This window comes from Mus caroli, chromosome 17, assembly GCF_900094665.2.
Source record: "Mus caroli chromosome 17, CAROLI_EIJ_v1.1, whole genome shotgun sequence".
Classification (NCBI taxonomy): Eukaryota; Metazoa; Chordata; class Mammalia; order Rodentia; family Muridae; genus Mus; species Mus caroli.
The window spans coordinates 82,593,401-82,619,507 of record NC_034586.1 but is presented as its reverse complement, the minus strand read 5'-3'; the positions used below and the strand labels follow the sequence as shown (position 1 = coordinate 82,619,507).

The following is a 26,107-nucleotide window of genomic DNA, read 5'->3' as shown; positions in this document are numbered from 1 at the left end:
CCTTGTCAATGATTGTGAAGCAGTGAGAGATGGTTGCTGGAATCTGACCAAGAACTAGCACCAGCTGTGGGTGAACAGGACTCATGATACATGAAGTAAACTGATACAGTGGGGACACAGATTGACAGATTATTAATTTATTTGTGTACATATGCACAAGTATCCATATATATATATATATATATATATATATATATATATATATATATATATATGGGTTCTGTTGTTCCATAGGGCATGTGTGGAGGTCAGGGAACAAACAGTTTTGGAAGCTGGTCTGAGAGATGAAACTCAGGTTGGCAGGTTTGGCAGCAAATGTCTTTACCTGCTTTGTAAATTAGGGCTTCTGCTGCAATAAAACCCTGACCGAAAGCAGCTTGGGGAGGAAAGCGTATTTAGCTTACCTCTTCCAATCACAGTTTATCATTGAGGAACGTCAGGGCGGGAACTCAAGCAGGGCCGTGGAAGAATGTTGCTTATGGGCTTCGTCCTCCTGGCGTGCTCAGTTTGCTGCCTTATGCACCCCCTTGCCCAGGCATGGCGCTGCCCACAGTGGCTGGGCCTTCCCATATCAATCTGAGAATGCCCCAGAGGCCTGCTTGCAGGCCAGGCTGTGGAGGCCCTTCTCACCTGAGGTTCCTTTGTCACATGATGTAAGGTTGGGTCAAGTTGACAACTAACTAACCAGCACACTCGCTGAGCTATGTTCACAGTTCACGGGAGACACCATTTTTAAAAATCAATATAAGATATGATTCACACACCATAAATGTCACCTACTGAAAAAGTATGACATAATGGCTTTTAGTGCAGTCACAGATATACATACCCGTCACCAGAATCATTTTTAGGATATTTTCAGTACCTCAAATAGAAGTACATTCTTACGTCCTTATTGCTGCCCTGTTTCTGTCCCTATCTCAGTAGAGCTGCTGTACTGGGCGTGTCAGACAAATGAGTCCTGCAGGTTGTGATCTTTTGTGACTGATTTCTTTTACTTAGCAGAATGTTTTCACAGTTCATTTGAGTTGTAGCATGTCTTGATATTTAATTTCTTTCTATAGAGTGTTAGAGATTAAACCCTGGCCCTCATGTGTGGCAGGCAAGTAGTCTAACCAACTGAGTGATATTCTTAGCACCACTTAGGTTAAACAGAAAACCCACCAAGGTTAAAGCTTGTGTACAGGATACAACGTTTATGTTCAAAGTTGGAAGGTGATAGGAATGGTCACATTGATCTCTGAAGAAGACAAAAGTTTATGAAATAATCGTTATCTCTGAGGAGCTAGCAGAGAAGCTAGCACTTCTCACTGAAACTTCTTAGCTAGCTTGTGACATTTGAGCTTTACCCACAGTGAGAAGTATGAGTTATTGATGCTGAGTTATAGATATTGAATTTGTTCTTGGTTTCTGAAAATTAGGGCTGTAATAGAGGTTGCTAGGTTTCTTAGATGCCACCAAAAATCACTAGACTATAAGAGCTACCCTTGCAAAATTTCCAACATGCAACTAGTTGAAGGTAATCAGTAAGCTGACAGAGGACTGTGGTTAAAAAGTCAGTTTGTAATAAAAGCCATGCCATTTACCAGCCTATGGGATATATGATGCCAAATCATAATGAAATAAAATCAAATAAGAAACAGATTTTAATAACTTTTTTCATGAACTTTGTGTTGTTCTTCAGAGACATTTCACCACATTCTTTATGAAGATGCTGGCCATCTTGCAGGCTGAGTCCTTTGCTCTAGTTCCATAGTCAGTAAGCCATGGAGCTGGAACTTGGATTCAGAAAGAAGAAGCTAGTAGTCCAAGGTCAGAAAGTGGATTGTGCCCTTCATTACACAGTGGTCATCTCAGACAACCTGCTTCACTCCATGAATTCTCATATGTAGTATGATCTAACTAAAACGAATATGTGCTCTTCAGGGTTATTGCAGAGTGAGGAAGACAATCAAATCCAATAGCAAGTGTTTGTTAAGTGGGCTAACAAATACCAGCAGCATTTGTGTATCCCTTTTCCAGCCCGGACCGTCTGTCTCAGTAGTCACTGTTGGTTTGAAACAGACCAGCAAGTGCAGCACTTAGATGCTCAGAGAGGAGTAAGGCTCCGCCAGCTAATTCCGTGTGATGTGCACATGGACCTGGTCCTGGGTGGAGCAGAAGGCATTGTGGCTCCACATTCGTTAGTGTGGTTACCTTCGATAAAATGAGTCTGGCATGCTGAGGGTGAGCAGGCCTACTTTGAACTGACATGGCATCCCACCCAGCTTCAAATCAGTATTAACACTTTGTTCTCTTTTAGCTGAGATGACTAAGGTTTGATTTACTTTCATTCGTTTATTCATTTTTATGTATATGAGTTTTGTGCTTTTATATATGTGTGTGCCACATGCATCCCTGGTGCCAGGAGGCCAGAAGAGGGTGCCGGGTTCCCCGGGACTGGAGTTGCAGACACTTGTGAGCTGGCATGTCAGTGCTGGTAGTCAAACCTGGGTCCTCCGAAAGCATCAGGTGCTCTCAGCCACTGAGTCCTCTCCCACCCATGGGTTTAATGCTTGTCTTTGCACACTGTGTACATTCGGGGCTGAGCAGATGACAGTCAGTCACGTGTAGACTGAAAGCTAAACTTTCGACTTTGGAGATTGAGAATTGCATCCTGAAAGTAAAGGATCGACTCTGATGCTTTTGCGGTTTAGTCACTTAATTTCATTATCTTAACAGTTATCCTTAGAGTTATTCCAGAAAAATAAATGAAACCAACTCCAAGGGAGTGTGTTGTGAAGAAACTGAAGACAACAAGTAATTTGATTTCTTATTTGTATGCGTAATATTGGATGTGCTTGGCTTGTAAGTTTCCTACTGTTGGTTGCCTTGTTCCTTAGCACCAAGTGTGCTTCTCTCACTGTAGCCTGTGTGCTAATGTGCTGAGTGCTCTGTCTACACGTACACCTGCTTGCCAGAAGAGGGCAGCAGATCCCTTGACAGATGGTCCTGAACCACCATGTGGGTGCTGGGAATTGAACTCAGGACCTCTGGAGGAGCAGCCAGCACTCTTAACTGCTGAGCCATCTCTCCCTCCTGTGGACTTTCTTATAAAGGAGCATAGTAGTCACCCATCATAGACCCATGTTTTGTACTGAAGTTTGCTCTTTGGTTTGTCAGTTCCTTTATGCTGTTTTTCAAGTGTCTGATATTGGTCACTTGAGCTAAAAAATGTTCCTGGTCAGAGATCTTGTCAAGGTGGAAGCTCTCAGTAATGCCTGTTCTGTAGATGAAACAGCCGAGTCTGGTTTTGTCATCTTTATATAGATAACAGATTTTATACTGAGGAAACCACCACAAACATTAAGAGTGAAAGGGGAGTAAATGGCTAAAGATATACACATATAAAAATAGGTACCGTATATAGCTTTTATTTTTTTCTTTATATTCAATACTTTTTGTGTATTCTTCTCTATCTTCTAGCAGTGTCATCTTGCTCGGCTCAGCGCACCCTCTCCTGTCTCAACTCTCATCAACTGTCTTCTCTTCCCACTCTGCTCTCTGACCCTACTCTTCTGTCTCCTGGAACAGCCTTTCTGCTACCCCAGAACCCTACTCCCCCCCTGAATCCTATTTCCCCCCAGTTCACCCTCTGCTGGCTTTTTATAGCCTCTCCTGTTCCCAGAATTCCAAGATGCAACTAACACTGGGGTCTTTTAAAGGGTCAGGCACATAAAATAAATTCTACTACACAGTTGGTCTAAATGTGGTAAAAAAAAAAAAAAAAAAAAAACGTAGTTGCTAAGAGGCAGTGAATTTAATATTCACTCACTGGGGAAAGCCTGTGTTTAATTGTGTAAAATGCTCTTAGTTACCAGGGGGAGCTGCACCCTCCATCCTTCGAAATCTCTGACATGTTTTGATGAGAACATATCTAAAGCACATGTGCTTACTGTTAATTTCATTCAAGTGGTTGGCACATTGATATATAGAAGGCACTCAAAGGGCCTTATTACAGTTGATGGTTGACATAAGGAATTTCAGTGAAGTCAAATAATATGGACAGGTACTTAGGCCTTTGTCATTAAGAGTGTTCTATAACATTTTCTTTAGTTACCTTAAAAGTTTATTCAGAGAATAATAGGCTATTTAGTCTGTTCTCAGCCCTATGATTTATGTGCAAATATTCTATAATTAGGACATCGTTAGCAGCAATCACACACTTTTGTTATGGAAACCTGTGAAATGAGAACAAGCCAGTGTTGGTCCTGTAAGAATTAGTTAATAGGAATTTGCCTGTTTCAGTTTCTTTCTCAATTCTTTGTTACAAAAGAATGAATGCATGTTATATATATACTTTTTACTCTAAGTAGTAAAATGTGTAGATTTTGTAGTAAAAGTATGTAATATTAAATATAGTTCATGTTAAAAACCCAAATGATTAAACAGAAGATTAGAGAGCCTAGTAACACTATTGAAGGGGCAATTATTACAGCTTATGTACTCTAATTTTGTTTCTTCATAGAATACGCAACTTTGAAGCAAAATTATAATTTTGTGCTGTAATTTACTTTATTCCCCTGATGCCGTGGACACTGTTGTCTATGCACATGTGTATGGTGTGCCACTTTTTGCCTAGCACATTTGCACAGCACAATTATCTAGCTTTAAATGAAATGAGACCTCAGGCTGTGTTGTTTCGACCATGAAGGTGTGTGGTTATGCTGTAGTATAGACAGCGAGTGCTTCTGGATACAGATAGGACGTGGCTGTGCCTCTTAGGGATTCTTCTGGTCCTGTCCTTGTTGGAGGCGGCAGAAGACAATAGCTTCCTTCCCTTGTGCTTCCTACCCTGATTACTGAGAAGGAGACTAGGTCACTGTGGTCAAATTAGTCTAATCATCATATCATTAATATTCTGCGGTTAATTTACTATTGCATGTTGTTATCACATTTTCACAGTTGTAAGTAAGGTGATATTTGTTTTAGCAAACTTGAGCAAGGGGCTTTTTGTTTGTTTGTTTTTAACAACTGTAAGTAATGTGAGATGCATCTTTGTTTCAGCAAAATTTAAGCAAGAGTTTCTATAAACTAAATTCTTGAAATAGAACTCCGGGATCAAAGGCAGCTGATTGACACTGTCCAACTAAGATCTAATACCAATATTCTAATACCGCTCCATAGATTTTTCTCACCAACACAACAGCCGTTCTCTGACTCATTGTCAGGTCTCCTTGCTTTTTATGAATCTACAGGGCTGCTTTCTACTGGGCCTCTGCCAAGGGCACAGACGGTACCATAATAGCTTCATCTGGTTTCTGAAGGATGCATAAACCCCGGCCAGGATTTTTTTTATAGTTTGAATCCTGGATCCACCATTTACTACATTTCAGCTGAGTATTACTATTGAGTCACAGAGAGCATCTACCTTGTTCTTCTCCATTCTTTCCCTCTGACTTAGAATTTAAAAAAAAAAAAAAGGCTTAAAATAACATCCAAGGTTGAAAATACAGATTTATAATAGGAAGAAAATAGAGCCAGTTAAGATGGGAAGCAGCACCAGAGCGAGTTTACTTGTCGTGTCTGAGCAAACAGTAGCCGAGACAGCTTGCCCATGGGAAGAGTGAGCGAGAGAAACAGAAGTGGTGCAGCAGCCAGGAAGGGAAGGTGGGACTGCAGCAGAGCAAGAGGCACATGCACAGGCAGATGAGTAATGTGATGTGGGAGAAAACAGCCCTGCTCAAACCAGGCAAATCTCACACAGTCTACCAGAAAACATGTTATTATGCAGATTAATTTAATAAAAAGAGCAAAGATGAAAACATCAGCCACAATGAAGAAGACCAGATTGCAGAATCAATGACATAAATTCAGAACCTAAACCACATGTATAAAACATACATTAGACATGTCCAGAAGCAGCTGAGTCATGCACACATTTAATCCCAGTACTTAGGAGGCAGAAGCAGGCAGAACTCTTGAGTTCAAGGCCAGCCTTGTCTACATAGTGAGTTCTAGAACATACAGGGCTAGGCAGAAAGACCCTGCCTCAAAAACAGAACAAAACAACAAAAGAAATATCAAGAAGTATAAAGCAAGTTAGAAAATCAAATTTTAGCATGAAGGAAAGGTTTGAGCTAATCAGAATGAATAAGGGATACAAAAGGAGTCAGGGAGGATAAAGTCCTTGGAGAACATGAGAGGTACAGAGGAGACAGAGGACAGTCATTAACGTGCTCCTGTGGTGCAAGGAAAGTTTAAAGAGAGTTCTGACTGAAAGAGTTATTTACCTTCTAAGTGGCTCATGCCAAGAAGATAGTAGAGTGAATGAGGGATACAGAGGCGAGGACACTGTAAGAGTAACATGAGGGGAAGCATAGAAGAAGGGGAGTGGAGAAAATGTAATTCCCCTAACAGCCTCACTGTTTCAGCTGCCCTATGTCGGAGCTGTCCGTCTTCTCAGGGGCTCCCTTTCCCACAAACTTCCCAAAGGCACGGTCTTATCCAACAGTTATAAGTACAGAGAGAAATAAAATCTTGAAATATAATACATGAAACATTTTTTTCTATAGGGTATAGAAATTAGAGGAGGAGACTTCATTCTGATTTTAAAGCTATATAAGTTATTTTTAGTAAATATGTTTTCTTAAAAATACAAGCTACAGAATTTTTATAGTTTTATAGATCTTTCTTTCTTTCTTTTTAAAGTTTATTGTATGTAGGATCACAAACACTCATGGATATGCCAAACAGTCAAAATTGAAGTCAACCTCTTGAATATTTGTACTTTTTATTTTAATAAGCAGAGGTCAGTTACAAATGTGCTAGAATAATGAAAAGACTGTGAAAGGAATTGTTTCTTGCCACCAATGGCTCTGATCACTTTGTTAGCTTGATTAAAATCCTTCAGTGGTTGTTATAGCGTGACTTTAATGCAGTCTTAACCATAAGTCTACTGCATTGAGATACCATTTCACACTGGCTAGAATGACTATAATCCACAGGTAATTAGCAAGATGTAGGAAAAATGGACGCTTCACACATGACTTGAGAAAATCAAATGTTTTGGCTACTTTAGGAAACTATTCCTCAAATGATTAAACAGCAGGTGACCTAGCTATTTCTTTCTAGGTATAATCCCAAGAGAGATGAGAACACATGTCCCTACAGTGATGTGTACATAAATTTTCCTAGCAGCATTATATCTAACCCCAAAGGGCAGTACAGCTCAGATGCACATCCACTGTTGCCTGGAGGAGTAAAATCTGCAGTATCTATCCAAGGATGTGTGACCCACTGGTGCGACTGGAGTGTCGGCACATGCCACACCGTAGAGGAATCTTGGAAAGAGTATTCTAAGGGAAAGAAATCAGTAAGAGCATTCGTGTCACAGGTGCCCACTTACATGAAATACTCAGAGCAGGCAAATCCAGAGACCTAAAATAACTCGGTTGCTTAGGGTGATGGGAAAGAGAAATGGAGACTTATTGCCAATAGGTGAATACTTTCTTTTTATAATGATTATAGTATTCTAAACATGATGCATTTAAGCCTTAATAGGGAAAATACATACATACACACATTTCATATATGCAGTTATGCATAAGATAAAATTATGTGCATTCTGGAAAGGCGTATAACTTGAAATGGCAGTTAGCTGTGGGGAAAGGACTCAGGAGCTGTGATAAGAGGATATGTTTGTTGTTACCTCGCTGTTTTGTATTGTTTGCCTTTCACATTGCACATGCAGAACCTTCCCAGTGGAATGACATTTGCATCTTCAAGGTTCTGTCATTTTTTAAAAAGATTTATTTATTATTATATATAAGTACACTGTAGCTGTCTTCAGGTGTGCCAGAAGAGGGCATCAGGTCTCATTATGGGTGGTTGTGAGCCACCATGTGGTTGCTCATGCTGAACACAGGACCTTCAGAAGAGCAGTCAATGCTCTTACCCGCTGAGCCATCTCACCAACCCGGTTCTGTCATTTTGAGCTGATTATGTTAAATGGATGAAAAATATATGTGTAGCATCAATTTGTTCAAGTGCTTGTGTGATTTCTAGCTATTAACGACATAATTTGCCAATGGCGTATGTGTTGTGTCTTGCAGAGTTACATCTATTTGGGAGAACAGTCTTCAGATCACGACAGTTTCTAGTTTCATAGGAGCGTGGCTTGGAGCATTTCCTATTCCACTGGATTGGGAAAGACCGTGGCAGGTTGGTTTCAAAGACTTTAACAAAATGTGTGTTGGCCCAGCAGTAGGAAAGCCGGTGAAGAAAGCTGGGTGTGATGCAAGGCATTCATTGTTGACAAGATGAGGGAAGGCAGAGCAGTCTAGGCGACAGCTCACTGGACCTGACCCAGTGCCATAGGCGCCCATGTTGGCTGCCATCCACTATCCAGCTGCTTCTTCTGTATGCAAACGTGAATGCTTCTTTTTAAAACTCTGTGTGTGTGTGTGTGTGTGTGTGCGCGTGCGTGCATGTGTGCGTGTGCTGGAGATTACGTAGCTAGGCTGTTTGGCCGTCATATCTCTGGGGTCCTCCTGTCTTCACCTTCTCGCACTGAGATTACAAATGTGTGTCACCATAGCTTTTCACATGGCTGCTGGTGATCTTGCAGAGCAGTCACACCCTGGCCTCTGTTCTTAAACTTAGCTTATTTTGCCAATACATGCAGAAATGCTTCTCCTCTTCCTCTTCCTCCTGTCCTCCTCCTCCTTCTCCTTCTTAAGTTATTACACTTCTAATCTTAGATTGTATATTCTTATCTAGGTTGATGGCCACATTGAATACTTATCTTGAAGTATATTAAAAAGCATATTGCGAAGTAATTTTTTAAAAAAGCTTTGCCACGTCTTTATTTATTTGATGTGTGCATGTCTGTGGGTGCATGCATGCTAGAGTGCGAGAGTGGACATCAGAATAGGTTCTTGCCTTCCACCAAGTGTGTTCTATAACCCAGAGAGCAGGTTCTTGGGTTTAGCAGCAGGTGCCTTTACCCACTGGGCTGTCCTGCCAGCTCCCAGCATAATTTTAAAAATAAAGGCAAGTGATTTGAGAGGAAGCCTGACAGTACACTACCACTGAGCCATACCCCCACCTTTGGTGTTTTGACGCAAGAGCTCATGGCTTAGCTCACAACCTTGAGCTTGTTCTGTCATCCAGACCGGCCTGAAACTTAGGCCCCTTACTCTAACTGCTTTGCCATTGGTAGGGTTACACTCATGTGTCATCACCCAGCATCATTATCTCAGGTTTTAAAATATGGTTGTTTTGAGACAGGATCTTAGGTAGCCCAGGCTAGCCTTGAAAGGCCTTGAACTCCTGATCCCCATACTTTTTGCTCCCTAGTTTTGGAAATTATAGATATGTGTTAGCATGTTGTAGTATTTTCTGTTGTTGTGTAAACCACTGACCAGAAGCAGCGTGGGGAGGATGGGAGGCTTTCTGTGGCTCCCACTCCAGGCTGGGGTCCATCAGTGAGGAGGTCAGTGAGGAACTCCAGGCATGGCCTTGCAGGAATACTCCTTGATGTCTTGCTTGTTTCTAGACTTAAGCTTAACTAGCTTATGGGATGGTGCTACCCACGGTGGGCGGGTCCTCCTGCATTGGTTAACAATCAAGGTAGCCCCCACTGACATGTCCATAGGCCAGTCTAAACGGAGAAAGCCCTCAGTTTAGTTTTGCTTTTCTTCTCAGATGACTCTATGCCGTGTCAGGTTGACAATTAAGACTAGCCAGGGCACTCCATACTTTGTCAACTTGACACAGAAGCACATCACTGCAATACCATAACCTTTCCTTTTTTTTTTTTGTTTTGTTTTGTTTTGGTTTTGGTTTTTTTGAGACAGGGTTTCTCTGTATAGTCCTGGCTGTCCTGGAACTCACTTTGTAGACCAGGTTGGCCTGGAACTCAGAAATCCGCCTGCCTCTGCCTCCCAAGTGCTAGGATTAAAGGCTTGCGCCACCACGCCCAGCTAACCTTTCCTTTTTTTTTTTGTCCCCAAAATCCTGTTTCATTCATTTCTAATTGTTTTAGACTGTGCTTCTTTATAGTTATTTTATGATGTAGTAAATTTCACTATTGATCATTTCCTTACTGCCAGTATTTTACTATAATGCACTAATAAACATACTTGAATCTACAGCATCATGAATTTTTCCTGACAGTTTCTCCTAAAAAGAACAATGCTATTAAAAATGAATGTACTTTTTTTTTCCAATGTGAAAAGAATGTTTTTCTTGTCTCAAAGAGAAGATATATTTGCCTTTTAAATTTAAGCTGTGTTTGTTAATAATTATTATAGAAAGTTACAATTAGCCCTTTTTTTCATCTACTGGGAAAACACCATCATTTCTATTCTGATGGTAACTTTTGCAGCCCATTCTCCATCCATGCTGTTCATCATGTACATGTTTTTAATGCGTTGTCCTTTGAACTTTATATTATGGTGTTATTGTGTATTAGTGGAGAATTACATAATTGGAACATTAATTTTCTTAATACCATTTTTAATGAATGGGCATTTAGGTTGTTTTCAGTTCTCACAGGTAGAGCATCAATTTTAAGCATCCTACTTAATCATATACCCACGCTTGCTGAAATCGTAAATTCCTAGGTAACAGATGGGTGGGACTGAATCTTTGATGCGTAGCTCACTGACAGGACCCGAGTTTTCAGGTGAGCCGAGTGCCTGGTTTTAGGTGCATTTCTGTGCCTCACTTAGACGCTGTCTCTCCCACAGGGCTGCGCTTCCCTTTGGCTCTCAGTCAGTCTGCTGTCTGCCCTTTCTGACTGTCATGTGCAGGTCTGGGAAGGTGGGGGACTGTGGTGGTTCTCATGTCCTTGTGGAGGCTTTAGTGCATGAAGCAAGTCCGACCCCCACTTGGTGATCTAGCCGGCATCTCGCTTCATTCGACTGAAGAGCCAGCACTTAAGTTATTGAAAAGGGCACAGGAATTGTTTCCGACTACTAGACTCATGGCTTTCAGTTAGTATGAAATGAGCTTTAGTGAGTTGATAAAATGTCAGTGTGTATACACATTGCCACTTTTATTGTATAGAAGTCTGATCTTACATGTTTAGAACGTTCCTGCGAGATTACAAAAGTAGAAACAAGTGTGGAAAGCAGATGTGCTGACTAAAAGCATGTGTTTTAAGTTTGCTTAGAAGACATTAATTACAGTTCAGTTTTCCATTTTTAGATTATATAGGCTTTTACTACTAATTTTTCTCCTTCAGTATTTACTTAGAATAAAGAGTGAACTAGATTTAAATTAACATCTGATTTTTAAAACACTGTAGCCTTCCCTTGACCTATGACATTGGGAGAAGGCGTGTCTTTGACGAAAGCTCACTCTGTAGCCCAGGCTTGCTTAGAATTCTGTATGTAACCAAGGCTGGTCTCAAACACTTGATCCTGCTTTCAGCAAATCCCATGTCCTGGGATTGCAGGCATGGGCCATCATGCCTGGCAGAACTGACTTTATCTTTGAAAGTGTGCATAAGCATGGGTGCTACTGCACATGTAGAAGTCCACTGACAGGCCTCAGTACCACTGCATACACCAGGCTAGCCTGCTCTCCTAGCTTCCAGGGATCTCCTGTCTGCGCGCCCATGGCCTAGGCTGGGCAACTGTGTGCAGCTTTCTGTGAGTTCTGGGGATCAGATGTATTTTAGCACACTTCTGTGACAAGCCTCTTACCCACTGAGCTCCTCAATTAGGGACTTTAAAGAGACTTTCTAATAAGCTAATTGGAAATTATTACAGGTGTTAAAATATTTAAAAGATTTCATTTAGCTAGAATACACTGGCTGTTTAACTTTATTATTTTGGGGAGGGGATATTTTAAGTTAAAGGTTGGCTTATTCACTAAGATCCTTTTAAAGTCTATTGTGTACTGCTTGGGGAAAGAATAAAGTTGGCATTCCTCAGATTTATTCAGTTTCTTACCAGCCGCTTTTTGGTTGTTTTCACTTTTCACTTTTAGCAAACAAGGTTTTGTTGGGCTACTGTTGTTTGCCAATACTTAAAACTGTACAGAACAAGACCTCACTGTGGTTAGTAATACTGACAGGATCTGCCAGAAAGGTGGTGAATCAGATAGGGATAAGCATTTCATAAAGTGGAGGCTTTGCTAGAGCAGAACTTCGTGAGGAGATGGCCCTGTGCAAACTCTCCTGTCACAGACAGCATGTGCTAAAAAGAGAGCTTTTAGTTCTTTGTCCCCTGCAGCCTGATGCACATTTGATATGTTTAAGCAAGCATCTCCGAGTTATGTTTTTCATATTTTAGAGAAACAGGAACATCTGGTTTCTTTAAAAATACACATGCATGAACACATAGAACCAAAACCTGTCTCATGTTTTAATGGTGTTTTCTCTACTCTGAACTCCAATTTGATTTTGTGTGGTGTTCCCGTGTCCAGGCATCAACTGTGTTCCATAATGACAAATCTCAAGTATATATTTAATTTTCAGATGGATTCTTCTTCAAGTGACAAAGATGGGCCACTGAAAGTTAATGTCAATGAAAACTTATTTTCAACTTACCTGAGTGTTGAGTGATTTTAGTAGTTAGTGGTAGATGCTGAAAGGTCTGTGTGCATGACGAGAGACCTCTCTGTGAAGAAGGCAGGAAAGGTGGCCACAGAAGGTAGGAGGCCCCCTCCCACCCCGCTGTGTTCTGTGACCTGCTCCGCTGACAGTACATTGAGCACACACAAGTGCAAGCGTCATTGTTTTTACTGAGTTCTTGTTGCTCTCTGTCTTGGTGCGTCTGCTGGCCCTTACATGACTTCCTTTCCTTTTGTTCCTTTTGTGTTTTGTTAAACCAGTTTACTGAGTTACTTGACTTTCCTATCGTGTTCAATTCTGTCTCACATTTCAGATACTAATAGAACATAGCACCATTTGTAGGTCTCTGTGTACCAGGTCTGGATCTGGTACTATGCCAGAGGTAATGTAATCAGGACTATAGAGCAAGCTAGATCTTATTCCTGTTATTACCGACCACAACGGCAAAGTGTGGGACAGAGGGAGGAAACACACTGTGTGCAGTCACTTGATAGCAAGAGGAAGATCTGGGGTTCAGACCAGAGCTCCACTTGCACGGAGGAGACTGCAAGAAACTCTGTGCTTGTTTCTTTATTTAAAGCCAGAGCTTTTGTTCTCTTCAGAATAGCTTAAGTATTAAATTGTGTTCCTTTCCCACATTGTTTCTTCTAAATGTCATGATCACTCTGGTGATGTCTGTATTTTTAGACCAAAATCTTAATAAATTTGTAGGAACATCTTTAAAGCTAATTTATAGTGTCTTTGTCTGAAAAAATGAATGTTTTTTCTTCCCTGTGTATGCACCCATGTATGTAGCATGTGGCCATAGGAAGATAACAGGTATACACTATCATTTTCTGACTTATTCTACTATTTGTTTGTTTGTTTGTTTGTAGATATCTGTGCACAGCTCTCTGTGTGTGCCCATGGAGACCAAAAGTGGTATTGGGTACCTTAGCTGGAGTTGCGTTGTGTGTGAGCCTCCAGATGTGGGTGCCATCAGAGTAAATAGGAGAAATGAATGAACTTGCAGAGGAGGAATTATTCTCTTTTCTGATACAAAGGAAGGTTAGCCCAGGCTAGCCAGTCCTATGTCTCTCATAGGCTACTTCTGAGTGGTTTGTTCATTGTGTTGATTTTCATCTGCATGACTGTTAGAACCTATCTGACAAAGCTGGTGCCTTCAGGTGGTCACTCACATTTCCTTTCAATTTGGTCTTGAATGCTTTGCTAGGTACTCCTAGTGTGGATGCTGCGGTCTGGGTACTCCTAGTGTAGATGCNGCGGTCTGGGTACTCCTAGTGTAGATGCCGCGGTCTGGGTACTCCTAGTGTGGATGCTGCGGTCTGGGTACTCCTAGTGTAGATGCCGCGGTCCAGTACCGGAACACACACGAGTGAAGACCATCTGCTCTCTGGCTCTGGTTTGCTGATTGTGAATGGACACTGACCTGCATTTACCCTGACCTCTCTCCAGCAAAGAACTCATAGTTAGAAACCTGTTAGTCGTAGAGCAGTGAATCCGTGGTCAGGACTCCTGTCAAAGTCAGTAAATTCTTCTGAGCATACGCATGCACACACAAGTTAGCCTGGCCAGGAAAGTCTCTCAGGAAAGTCCTGCCACAGTCCTGTCTGCAGAATTAGCTGACATGAGCACATCTTTAATCCAGACCATCTTCTGTTAAATACTAGTTTTTCCCAATCTTGAAACCTGTAAATTGTACATTATCATGTAGTTTAATATTGTATAATCCCTTTGGTAAGGGAAATACCCATTTACCTAAGACCACACAAGTCTTCGTTCAGTCAGACCTGTGACCTGTTTTACCCTCTACTCTGGCATTTTGCAGTAAGTAACCAATTCAGTTATAATCCTATGACTTCTAGTTTCAAATTGTGCAAGAATTTGTTGCATCTGTGATTTTTAAAAATGAATGCTTCATAAATACTGATTTTTCTATTCTGGTAAAACTGGAGACAAGGAATCATAGATTTTTTTTTACACTTATATTTATTATTGCCGTGTGTGTGTGTGAGTGTGAGTGCCTGCAGGTAACAGGGTTTGTAACAAACTAAGCACAGAATGGCTACATGGCTTGCCAGAGACAACATGCTTGGTACCCACAAAGCCAAGATTCAAATCCAGTCTGCCAAATACGGAAACCAGTGATCTCCATCAGTGTTCCGCATTAGGAAAGCGCATTGGAGAGCTGTTAAACCCTGTGTGGCTCTGCCGAACATTTCCTTTCCCAAGACAAAAGGAAGTCTCTTCCTAAAGCCCAAGGGGACACATTCTTTTGTATTGTTGCATTCTTAAAAATTCTCTTTTGCTAAAGTACTTATTTTACGTGTTTTGTCTGCATGCATGTCTATGTATAACATGTATGCAGCATGTCCACAGAGGACAGAAAGGGGTGCTGGATCAGGCCTGAAGTTCCAGATGGTCGTGAGCCACCATGTGGGTGCTGGGAATCATCCTCAGGTCCTCTGGAAGAGCAGCAGTGCTCTTCACTGTGACCCATCTGCCCTGGGCCATACTGTTCTTTCAAACAGTTCACAGCTTATATATCTAAAAGTGCTTTTTGCCTTATGAAGCTATTTTATTTCTTTAAAAAACTACTACACATTTCATTTGCCCAAATTCTATGCCAGGTAATATAAATTCTTTATTAATTTTTATTACTTTGAGAAAACTGGCCTTTCTTGGTTCAAGTGATAAATAAATCCACAGTCACTTGATTTATAGGAAGGACCATAAATGGTGCCCTAAAAGCAAGGCTTTTTTTTTTTTTTTTTTTCTTTTTTCTTTTTCAGGATGGGGAGGGAGAGTTGGGGATTGAGTTGGATTTTTATTTTCCTTTTCGGTGTCTTGTTTTTGAAATAGTCTCTTGCCCTGTAGCCCAGGCTGGCCTCAGACTCATGGTGAGCCTCCTTCGTTGGTTACCCTGCCAGCCTCTGGAGTACAAGGTCACAGGAGTGCAGCAGAGTAGGTTCTGTGAGAGAAAGTCTTGTTTTGCAGCCGTGCCAACTGATTTCATCTGTGAGGAGGGCACCTCAGTTGAGGAAATGCCTCTATTGGATCACCCTGAAGACAGACTTGGAGGGCATTTCCTTAATTAGTAATCAGTGTGGGAGAGTCCAGCCCATTGTGGGTGGTGCCACCCTGGGCTGGTGGTCCCTAATTCTATAAGAAAGTAGGCTGAGCAAGCCAAGAGAAGCAAGCACCCCTCCATGCCTTTGCATTAGCTCCTGCCTCCAGGTTCCTCCCATTTGAGTTCTTGTCCAAACTGCCCTACAGTGATGTGGAAGCTTGAGCCAAAAAAAAGAAGCCGTTTCTTTGGTCCCCAAGTTGCTTTTGAATTCTGTGTGTCATTGCAGCATAGTAAGCCTAGAACCACATCATGGTTGGCTTCAATTTACCCATCCTTCTCCTGATTGCTGGCATGGGAGGCAAATGCATTATGCATAACTAGGATGCTGGCTTCTCACCTGATGGAGCCACTCATCTTTTAAAATAGGGTTTTCCTTTGGTCCCCTTACTAATTTTATCTACTTGCATTGCATTGTTATATTGTTATGTAACATGAGCTGTTTCTTTCATTGAGTCATTTTTAAGAAACATTTGAAACTAAAGAAACTAGATAAAATGATGTCACTTTGGTGGCAAACCCTTGTGAATGGCTTTCTTAATATGAATGTTTTTGTTTTCAATTTCCTGTTTTCCTTACATAAAACAATAATTATATGTAGCTATTTCAGCTTATCATAATTTGGAGAAATATTTGTATCTCTGCAACTGAACTAGCTAATAGATACTACAGATTTTAATGTGGCATAAAGAAAATAAAAATACTATCTGTGAAACAAGGAAATTTTTGAGTGGAAAACTTAAGGTCTCATTAAAATATAATTAAACGAGGCTGACTGGCTAAGTCAGGCAGACTTCTGTGCTGTGGTGTGGCTTAAACATCTTACAACAGTCAGAAAAGAGAACTGGCAACAGTTAAGGACTTGTGCATTGCATGGCAGGAGACACAGCAGCACCCAGCAGGCTTTACACACAAAGCCTGGGGCATCACTAGGGAATTATTTGAAAAGTTAAAACATTTTATTTTGCTGATAACAGGGATTTCTGAGTTTTATATAACAGTGAATTGCTGAGTGGTCCAAGCCTTACCTCCTAATAGGAGGAAAACAGTGGAAAAAGAATTTGCTTCACTTCGTCCACGTTCTTTGGAAGTGAAGTATGGCAAGTGTCTAAAGAATGTGTGCAAATGTGTGTGTGTGTGTGTTGAGAACAGTGAACCATACCGAAGTCAGAGTGATTCAAACAGAACTTGGTACCCCAAGTCAGACTGCGGCTGGGACCCATAAGGATCGTTATTTCTCCCACACCCTGACTGACAGAGCTTTTTAGGGGGTGCAAGAGCTCACACATTGCCAGGGGTGAGCAGTCGCACCGCAGAGGAAAGGGGAATAAATAAAAACTCCTGAGGTAAGAAGTTCAGTGCTTTACATAAAACAGTAAACTACGCATCTCATTTTATTATGACCCCATACGTCAGGAGGGGATGCTGTTGAAGTAACAATCATTTAAAAACAACAACCAACAAACCAGCATTTAATTTGGTATTTAAAACCAATAATTAAAAATCAAACGGAAGCAATGTCTAAAGTGACTAAGATAATTTATAACAAATAGCATGAACTCAGGCTGTACGTATTGTAATATGATAAATCATCACGCGTAAGCTACAGTGTACCTGTAAGGACAGAGTAAGGGCATACAGTAGCAAAGTAAGTGCTATTAGATTTCAAGATTTCCCTAAAAATTTTAAAGGGCTTTAGAACAAATTTCCTATGCAAACACTAACCAATTATAACTTTCTGTATGTTCTTTCACACATGACCTTATTTGAAGCAGTGTGCTCACTAACACAGTTCATGTTAATAAAATATTTTTGAAAAGTATCTTCTTTCCCAGATATTTCACTAGTTTGAAAGAGTTATTTCAGAGACTAGTCTGAATTTCTTCTGCAACCTAAGCCATTAATGAAGATATGCGTCTGAAAATAAGGCAGTGTCTCTATAATCTGCTCATGAATAGAAAACAAATCTTTGGTTTTCTGGTTAAAGTGGCAGAGAAGATTTTGCAAAAAGAAATACTAAATAACAAACACAAAGAACTCTTAACAAGCAATGGGAAACTCCAAACCCCATCCAGGTAAGTAGAATAGCTAAGGCACCTCGGGCTCGGGTGATGCAGCCGTCTGCTAGAGTTCACGTGGTCTGTGTACAAGGCCTTACCATCTGGAGAAGGAGGCGTCCAGCCATGACTGCTGTCAGTCGGAAGAGAGTGCTCAGAGCTCATGAATGACTGGGGCACGAGGTTGTCCCCATGATCAAACACGAGGAGACTGAGGTGACACCAGTGCACGTTCAGATTCTGAATCCGTTTCTCTTGGAGCAGGAAAGTCCTTGACTTAAACTCATTGCCAACACCAAGTGTCAAGGGTTTCACAGATGTAGATTTGAAGAAAAAAACAAGCCATCAAATCTCCACAGGCAACTTGGAAACGAATAATACTTTACTGTCTTGATTCCTTCAGATCATAGGTTTGACAACTTAGCTCATATGTTAACTATACAGTTTCTTCCAATTCTATCTAAAAACAGACCAAAACTAAATGGGAAAATTACAGAAGTCCCATTTGAGCATACATAAGGCCATGAGATACTTAATGTGAACTACCACTGCCTGAAGATATACTGTGCCCACTTCCAAGAGAACACTCTTGTCCAGTAGACTGTCCACTACCAAGTGGGGAGCGTGGTGCTTATATTTTAAAAACTCCTACAAAGCTCACATGCAAGACAGTACATCTAGATTTGTGACTGGTATGAACATTTAAGGCTGTCATTTTCAAGTATAAATGTTTAGTGTTCCATTACCCAATCTGTGCAATAGACAAAGCTTAAGCACAAACCATGGAAGATAACAGAAGCTTGCTAAAGACAAGTCGTAGTTTAAGCAACTGCAAATTTGAACCTAAAGAAGGCTGGTAACAATGTATGGGTTAGAATATGCTTCCCTCAACTGCAGGAGGTGGTTCACATGGAAGCTTTGCCTACACTACTGTCTGTTGCATGGCATTTAGAATAAGGCAGATCCATAGCAGACCGAAGAAGAAAGCCAAATGAGGTACCAGCCAGTTAGTAAGATGGTTTGCCTCCAGTACACTTGGATGGCCTATTCCCCAGAGAAGGGTTAGAAATGGCTGCAGTACACCAAATAAGCTTTACAGAGGAGCATGAAGGTTCCTTTCCAAGATTTTCCACACATACCCTGTCTATGGCATTACAAAGAAAAGTCACCATTAATTATTTCTGGTGTAGTGAAATGTAGCATGGCTGGAGGAACAGTCTTGGGAAGCCAGCAGTGCTTGCCTCACACTAGGTGTGTGCATAAGCTGTGGGTTGTACCTTCTGCTGTGGATATGCTATCTGCAGCTCCAAGCCGACATCAGTTTTACTATGAAGCAGAGACCCACAAATCCCACAGGACATGCTTAGATTCCAGGTCTTCCCTCTGACACCACCGAGAGTTTCTAAGGTTTGGTCAGCCTGTACACTTACTTCATTTGATGTATACAGCCAATGTGGGAATTAGAAAAATGGCCAACTAATTCCGAGAGCTAAACTGAGTTCAGGATTATGGCAAACTATGACCCAATTTTTAAATGTTACTTTAGCATGTATTTCATGCAATTTGGATAACATCAAACTAAAATCTACAGTCGCCAGAAGCCTTGTTACAGTTTAATGCACATTAACTAAAATGTGTACATTTTTAGTGTTCATGATCAATGCAGTTATGATCTATTAAACTTGGCATTCTTTAAGAAAGCACATTAAGCTCCACTATAGAAATGTTTGTGTTACACTTCACTTGTGCTCAAGGATAATAAAGCATCGGTTGGTTTAGATCTCAATTCTTTCCTCAGGTGTGGCCCATCTCCTGTACGCTCGGAGCGACCTTTGGCTACGTGGCTGGCCTGGTTATCTCGCCACTCTGGATCTACTGGAATAGAAAGCAGCTTACATACAAGAACAATTAAGAGGAGAAAGGAGAGAAGTTATTTCTCTGTGCAGATTCCATAAGGGCTGTGCAGAAGTTACATGGTCCAAGCCGGGCAGTCCATTTACAGCACTGTTGTTTTCTAAATGTCATTTCAACATGATGTGATTGTAGCTTTTTAACTATGAAACCCCTGAGAGATTGTACCTTCTAGTTGAAATAAAGTATTTATAGTAGATTGTGGCTTCAGATGCTGTTCGCTGCCGCTTAGACCTTTCTGAAACATTCTCAATGAATTCTGTAGAATGCTGAGGACAGGTTCCCTCCCTCCTCAAGTTAAACTGCTTCGCCTTAAGAGGTCAGGATACCGCTGTAGCATTTCAAATGCTTTCTGGGAGAAATGGACAGTTTCCTTGGCCACTAAAGATGTTTCTCACGTAATCAAACAACAGTTTATACATCTTGATCCTATTCTTTTTTTTACTGTGTGTTTCTTTGGAGTTAAAATGGCTATGATAGCCTCATCAAACACAGTCTTCAAACCCTTCTGGGTTAAAGCTGAACACTCCACATAGCAGCATGCACCTATCTGGGAAGGAGGGAAAAAAGCCACAGTTACATCAAGGTTTTCTACAACTCAGTAACAACACGTGAAAAAGGAAGTTATAAAGTATAGCTATATAAAAAGAACCTTATTGTGCATCTTCACGATTCCCAGAGGGAGACAGTTGTTAAAATACTAGGGTGTGGCCTTCTGGATTTCTTTATGGAAAACTCATTCATCAAATATTAGATAATCGATATATGTTAAGCAACTGCTTAGGTCCTGGGGACATGCCAAGGTGTCCTACTGTGTGGCCAGAAAAGGTATACTGAGTAGACACAGGTGACTGCTGGGACAAAGAGCAGAGGGAAACGGGAGGAGGGTGAAGGCTGAACAGTGAGGGATCCTGCCTGAGGAGTTCAAACCCGAGACTGATGTGGGAGATGCTTGCCATATCTAAGATTCAGTTAAAAAGCCAAGGGTAGGCAAGAACACTGTCTTCCCTGTGTAGACCTTAGCCATTTCCTTGACTGGTTAACTGTCAGGGTAGCTGGGCTGCTCCATCTCTTTATCTCCCTGGCTTCTTCAGTCTACACATTCCCTTCTGGCACACTGTGCTCACTCCTTTACGGTCTCCTAAGAGCACAGTAGGGTCTTAATGTGTTCTACTGGGTTGTTAGACCTGCCAAGTAAGAAAACACAATTTCTTTTGTTTGCTGGCTTGCTTTTTGAGACAGTTTCCCCTATGTAGCCCTGGCTGTCCTCAAACTTCCTCTATAGACCAGCTAGCCTTGAACTCACAGAGCTCCACCTTCCTCTGCCCCCTGAGTGCTGAAATTAAAGGCCTATGCCCCTATGACTAGCTAGAACACACAGTTTCTATTTTTTCTCCTTGGAGTTTCCTCAGACATGGTGACTTCAGATGAATGTTCTTAGCCCTTTTCCACTAGGGTCTATGCCATCTTCTGATTAAATCATTTTATGGTTACTGCCCTACAGAGCAATCTGATTTCTAATATCCAGTGTAATAGCACGTATTTATGTACTCAGACAACCTGCATTTATAACTTTTGCTTTTATGCATTTAGAAATTACTCCTTTCTCCAAGATTATAAAATCAACACGAGGAATTCCTGGAGTTGGTGAAATCATTTCTCTTTCCTTTGGGAAATGCTGTCCTCCAGAAAGTTCTCTTGCTTCTTCCTATCTCCTCATAACACATTTTAAAAGACCTTATTAGATTGCATTTACACAAAAATCCTACTAAAGCCAAAACAGGAAAAATAAAAAAAAAAAAAAGAATTAGAGGAATTCAGTAATCTTATAGTCATATGAAGTGGAAAAGAATCTAGCTTTGGGGTAAGGAAGAATGTAAATTTAATTAAAAGGTATTATATGTATCTGTAAATATTTTGTAGAAAACTACCCATAATTTTCTCTATAACCATAGATTTAAATTGTCACCTAATGTCACTTCAACTGCACCTGCAGGCGTGTAAGCTGAAAGCAGAGCCTAATTTGGCACAGTACAAATGTTTAAATAATTAAGAAGGGTGTGAAGTCTCCGCCTCTGCTTCGGTACCTCCTACAGGTGCCTTTACAGTCATAGTTGTCAGCCTAGCACAGGTGGACAAACATTCAAGCTGGAAGCTCAGCTCTGCCATTTTTTACTGAAAAGTCTCTGGCTCCTGTTACTTAAAGGGTCCCATTCTTTCTCGTCTACGGCCAGGGAAACAGACCTTTCTCGTGTCAGTGCAGAGCTGATGGGGATCTGAGAGAGAGAGACACTCAATAGGACTGGGTCCTGAGGCACAGCCGTGCTCTAGCCTAGCCCTCATCTTCACATCTGTGTAAAGCCCAGCAGGGATTCATTACCTCTTTTGCTAGTTTCTGTCCTTGTTCCACACAGACAGGTTTTTCTTTCATGTCATTCAGTCTTGCTAAAGTTTTGGGGTCATCTCGGAGATCAATCTAATTAAGAAAGATCAATAATGTCCTATAATATGTATTTTAAAAGAAACCAATGCATATAGTCTCATTTAATCTTCACATATTAAAAAATACACAAAATAAGACTTTAAAGATACAAGTACAATTTGGGGGAATTATTTTAATGTAGAAATATGAGAGGAATTGCCAATTTGAAACTTACTTAACACATCACTTGCTAGTCACAGGGTCTTGTTTGAGAGCAATCCCTCCTGGCTAACTATAGACCTTCTTAAATGAGTAAAGTCAAAGCACACACACCTGAGTTCCTATTAACAAGAAGGGGACGTTGGGAGCGTATTCCTTTAGCTCTGGTACCCACTCTTCCTTTACATTCTGAAACGAGGCTGGGTTTACCACGGAGAAGCATATGAGGAAGACGTCCGTCATGGGGTAAGATAAAGGCCTCAGACGATCATAGTCTTCCTGTGGGGGAGGGGAGGGAAAGTCATTATTTATACTTACCCGACTACAGATTAATAGCGATAACTACGTTAGATTACAAGGGCAAAAGAACAACCAGGATTGTATCTCTCTGTGAAGTAAGGTGATTCCACGTGGCTTTGGTTTTCTTCCTTTTTTTTTCAATAATAATTTTAAAAAATAGTACAATTAACAAATCAAATAAAAATGAAGAAAACAGAGGGGTGTGGTGCACACTGCTGTAGCTCCAGCATTCTGGAGGCGAAGGGAGATGAGGAATTCTAGTCAGCCTGGGCTACACAGTGAGATCCCATATCGAAACATACAAAGAAGCAAAGAAGCATATACACACATGGGGGTGGGAGGCGATACACTGTGACTCCTGTAGCTCTCACTGACAAGTCTGCACAGAACCGAGGCGGGCTCTACACTTAAGTATTCTAATATAACAACACACACTGAAATGTGTCACAAGTATTACAGTAGTACAGGCCTTGACCAACATGGTCTCATGGACTTCATCCTTAAAACTGGATGACTCGCATACAGACACGGAAGGAAAAGAACCTGTAAGGACGGACAGCCATAGTAAAGATGCTAGGCTTGAAACTGGGGGCTGGAGTGCGGGGCAGTGCCAGGGTTTGTTGGTGGTAGTGGTGATTTGGGTTTTGTTTTTTGTTTTTGGGTTTGTTTGTTTGTTTGGGTTTTTTTTTTTTCATGTATACTCCCAGAACTGCAAACATTCTTATAGCTACACATGTGATCAAACGATGCCTTCTGCTCTGTGACTACCTTGTGTGGTCTGCCTTAGCAAACTTTCCATACCCACCAAAATATGCTAGACTGTTGTATGGGTTAAACAGCTGCTTCATGACTCTCTTCCTGATAGGTGCTTTAGTCGCTGCCACAAAAAGCAGCGACTGACTCATTTTGCATGGACTATTTTACGTGACACAATACATTCTAGCAAGAGAATGGAGTCAGGGGTTCGTTTCTGCCATGGCTGGAGGCGTCTGGTTTCATGGAAACTGGTTTTGGTGTAGACCACCTTCTTAAATGACCCACTTCACTACTAGAACAATATAAACATGGAGCTATGAGAGTAATTTCAAAGATCCATTTAGTTTCTGCCTCATTATTTTCCTACTGAAGTACATTCCTTTCAGGCCACCTGACACTTTTCTCGCTGGAATTTTCAGTTCCAGCAACTCTCATTTTACTTGCGAGTGATCAGTTCCAAACTCCCTGTGATATCAAAATCAGCAGACGCTCCAAGCCCCTTCTTTAAAATGGCGCTGTTACTTATATGTAACCTATACACCCTTGTGTACATCTTAAATTGCTGATACATTGCTTATAGTACCTAATAAAACACAAAGAGTTGTCTTATTATATTTCTTAGTGTCCTGGCTAGTTTTAAGCCAGCTTCACCAAGCTAGGGTCACTGGATGGGAGGGAGCCTCAATTGAGAAAATGCCTAAAATGGTGCCGTTGGACATTTTCTTAATTAGTGACTGATGGGACCATCCCTGGGCTGGTGGTCCTGGGTTCTATAAGAAAGGCTGAGCAAGCCATGAGGATCAAGCCAGCAAGCAGCATCCCTCCATAGCCTCTGCATCAGCTCCTGCCTCCAGATCCCGGCCCTGCTTGAAATCCTGTCCTGGCTTGCTTCAGTGATGAGCAGCAATAGTGAAATGTGAGCTTTGCTCCCCAACATGCATTTTGGTCACAGTGTTTCACTGCAGCACTAGAAACTCTTAAGTAAGACACTTGGGAAATAAGAGCAGAATAAAGATCTGCACATGCTATGTATATTTCCACTAAATATTTTCAATCCAGAGTTGGTTGAAATTTCATAGTTGGTTATGAAATCTGTAGACAGAACGAAGGGCAGAGTGTGTAAAGTGGAACTTGTTATACAGTGTGGATATCACTCTCTGTCTCGTCGATTTAGTCTTTCCAATGACAATGTACTCTAGGCAGCTTTATTCATGTTGCTGGCTCATCAATGGGCAGTAACTCTATAGCCAGGACAATAGGAAAATGCCATCCCCCACCTCCATGATCTTTATGTTTCTCCTTCCTTCCTTCTTTCTTTTCTTTTTTTTTTTCCATGTGCATGGGTGTTTTGCCTGTATATACCTCATGCCCACCAAGCCAGGGGAGGTGTCAGATGCCCTGGGACTGTAGTTACACATAGCTTTGAGCCAGCATGTGGGTGCTCTACAAGATCCACTATTGCTTTTAACTGCCAAGCCATCTCTCCAGGCCGAGCCTTTACGTTCAGTGTGGAAGTTGCTACTTGCATTTAACTACCTCTGTGCCCTGGGTTTAGAAGTCAGACCATAGGCAGTAGTGTGGCTAAGTGCCCAATGTGTTGCTCTTGTAATGTCCTCCTTTAACTCCTTCTCCTACTCTGGTCACTTTCGGAAAGTAGTGAGGGACTGCTAGGGAAGGGTAAGAGACCCAGGGAGAAAGACAAGAGGACAAGAGATGACAGTTGGGAGGGTGGATACAACCAAAATATAAATAACTGTAAACATGTATGGAAATGTCACAACAAAACATGATTTTCAAGTATAATGTGTGGGGGCTGGTGAGCTGGCTCAGGGGTTAAAAGCACTTGTTGTTCTTGCAGAGGACCCAGGTTCCATTCTCAGTCCCCACACAGCAGCTCCAAGCCATCTGCAACTCCAGTCCCAAGGGATGGGCCACTCTCTTCTGACCTCTGAGGGTACTAGGTACACACGCGGTACACAAACATACATGCAGGCAAAAATCCCTACACATAAAATAAATCTAAAACAAATTCCACAAACCTGTTCTGGAAGAGCAGCTGGAGGGTTAAGTAGTGTGCACTGAGTCTACACTCAGCAGCTTCGTGAGAGCAGCCAGCACAGAGGAAGATAGGAAGGAAGCCCACACCTCACCACCCCATCCTGCCACGCCAGGCTTCTGGGCAAACCTGCACTTCGCATGGTCTGGAGGGTGAGATGTTCTCATTAAAAATCACCCTTCACCAGCATTTAGATTTCCAATTCTCACAGACAAAAAACCTCTGGGGATTATCCCCCAAGATGGCAAGGTGTAAATAAGGGGTGAACTGAAGTGCCCAGCACCCACCTAGAGCATGGCAGGACTCCCACCAGCTCTAACAGACCTCCCCAACTCCCCAGCAATCCTCCAATGATCCCCAAAGCCCCGTGTCCCTGGCTTTATCTCCCAGCAGCGATGGAGAAGTTTCTTTACTGAGAAATAAATATTCCTACACTCTCATCAGAACTCCGACAGCAGAGTCTCAAGGGCAAATGCTTTCCTGACGGACAGGAGAACAGTTTGTCATCACGGAATTAACTGGGCACTTTGGAACGCAACCCGCTTAAGACAATTGGAAACATGAAAGAAAGAAATGTAGTTTTTAAGAATGCCAAGTTGTATGTTCAGCATCCTTAATCATCAGGGAAATGCAAATCAAAACAACCCTGAGATTCCACCTCACACCAGTCAGAATGGCTAAGATCAAAAATTCA

General features: G+C 41.5%; 2 protein-coding genes across 2 annotated transcripts in view; one reads left to right on the top strand and one right to left on the bottom strand.

The window, feature by feature from the left end:
* Positions 1-19,859, top strand: part of Pigf (phosphatidylinositol glycan anchor biosynthesis class F) — a 28,203-nt gene extending 8,344 nt beyond the window's left edge. Inside the window, exons 5-6 of the mRNA XM_021149069.2 lie at positions 8,094-8,202; positions 19,548-19,859. Of these exons, the coding sequence (XP_021004728.1) occupies positions 8,094-8,202; positions 19,548-19,661 (223 nt within the window). The 3' untranslated portion in view covers positions 19,662-19,859. The remainder of the gene's footprint in view (positions 1-8,093; positions 8,203-19,547) is intronic.
* The window catches only part of Rhoq (ras homolog family member Q), a 36,972-nt gene continuing 27,913 nt past the window's right edge, over positions 17,049-26,107 (bottom strand). Inside the window, exons 3-5 of the mRNA XM_021149070.2 lie at positions 22,416-22,580; positions 22,041-22,136; positions 17,049-20,210 (exon numbers count right to left, since the gene is read on the bottom strand). Of these exons, the coding sequence (XP_021004729.1) occupies positions 20,055-20,210; positions 22,041-22,136; positions 22,416-22,580 (417 nt within the window). The 3' untranslated portion in view covers positions 17,049-20,054. The remainder of the gene's footprint in view (positions 20,211-22,040; positions 22,137-22,415; positions 22,581-26,107) is intronic.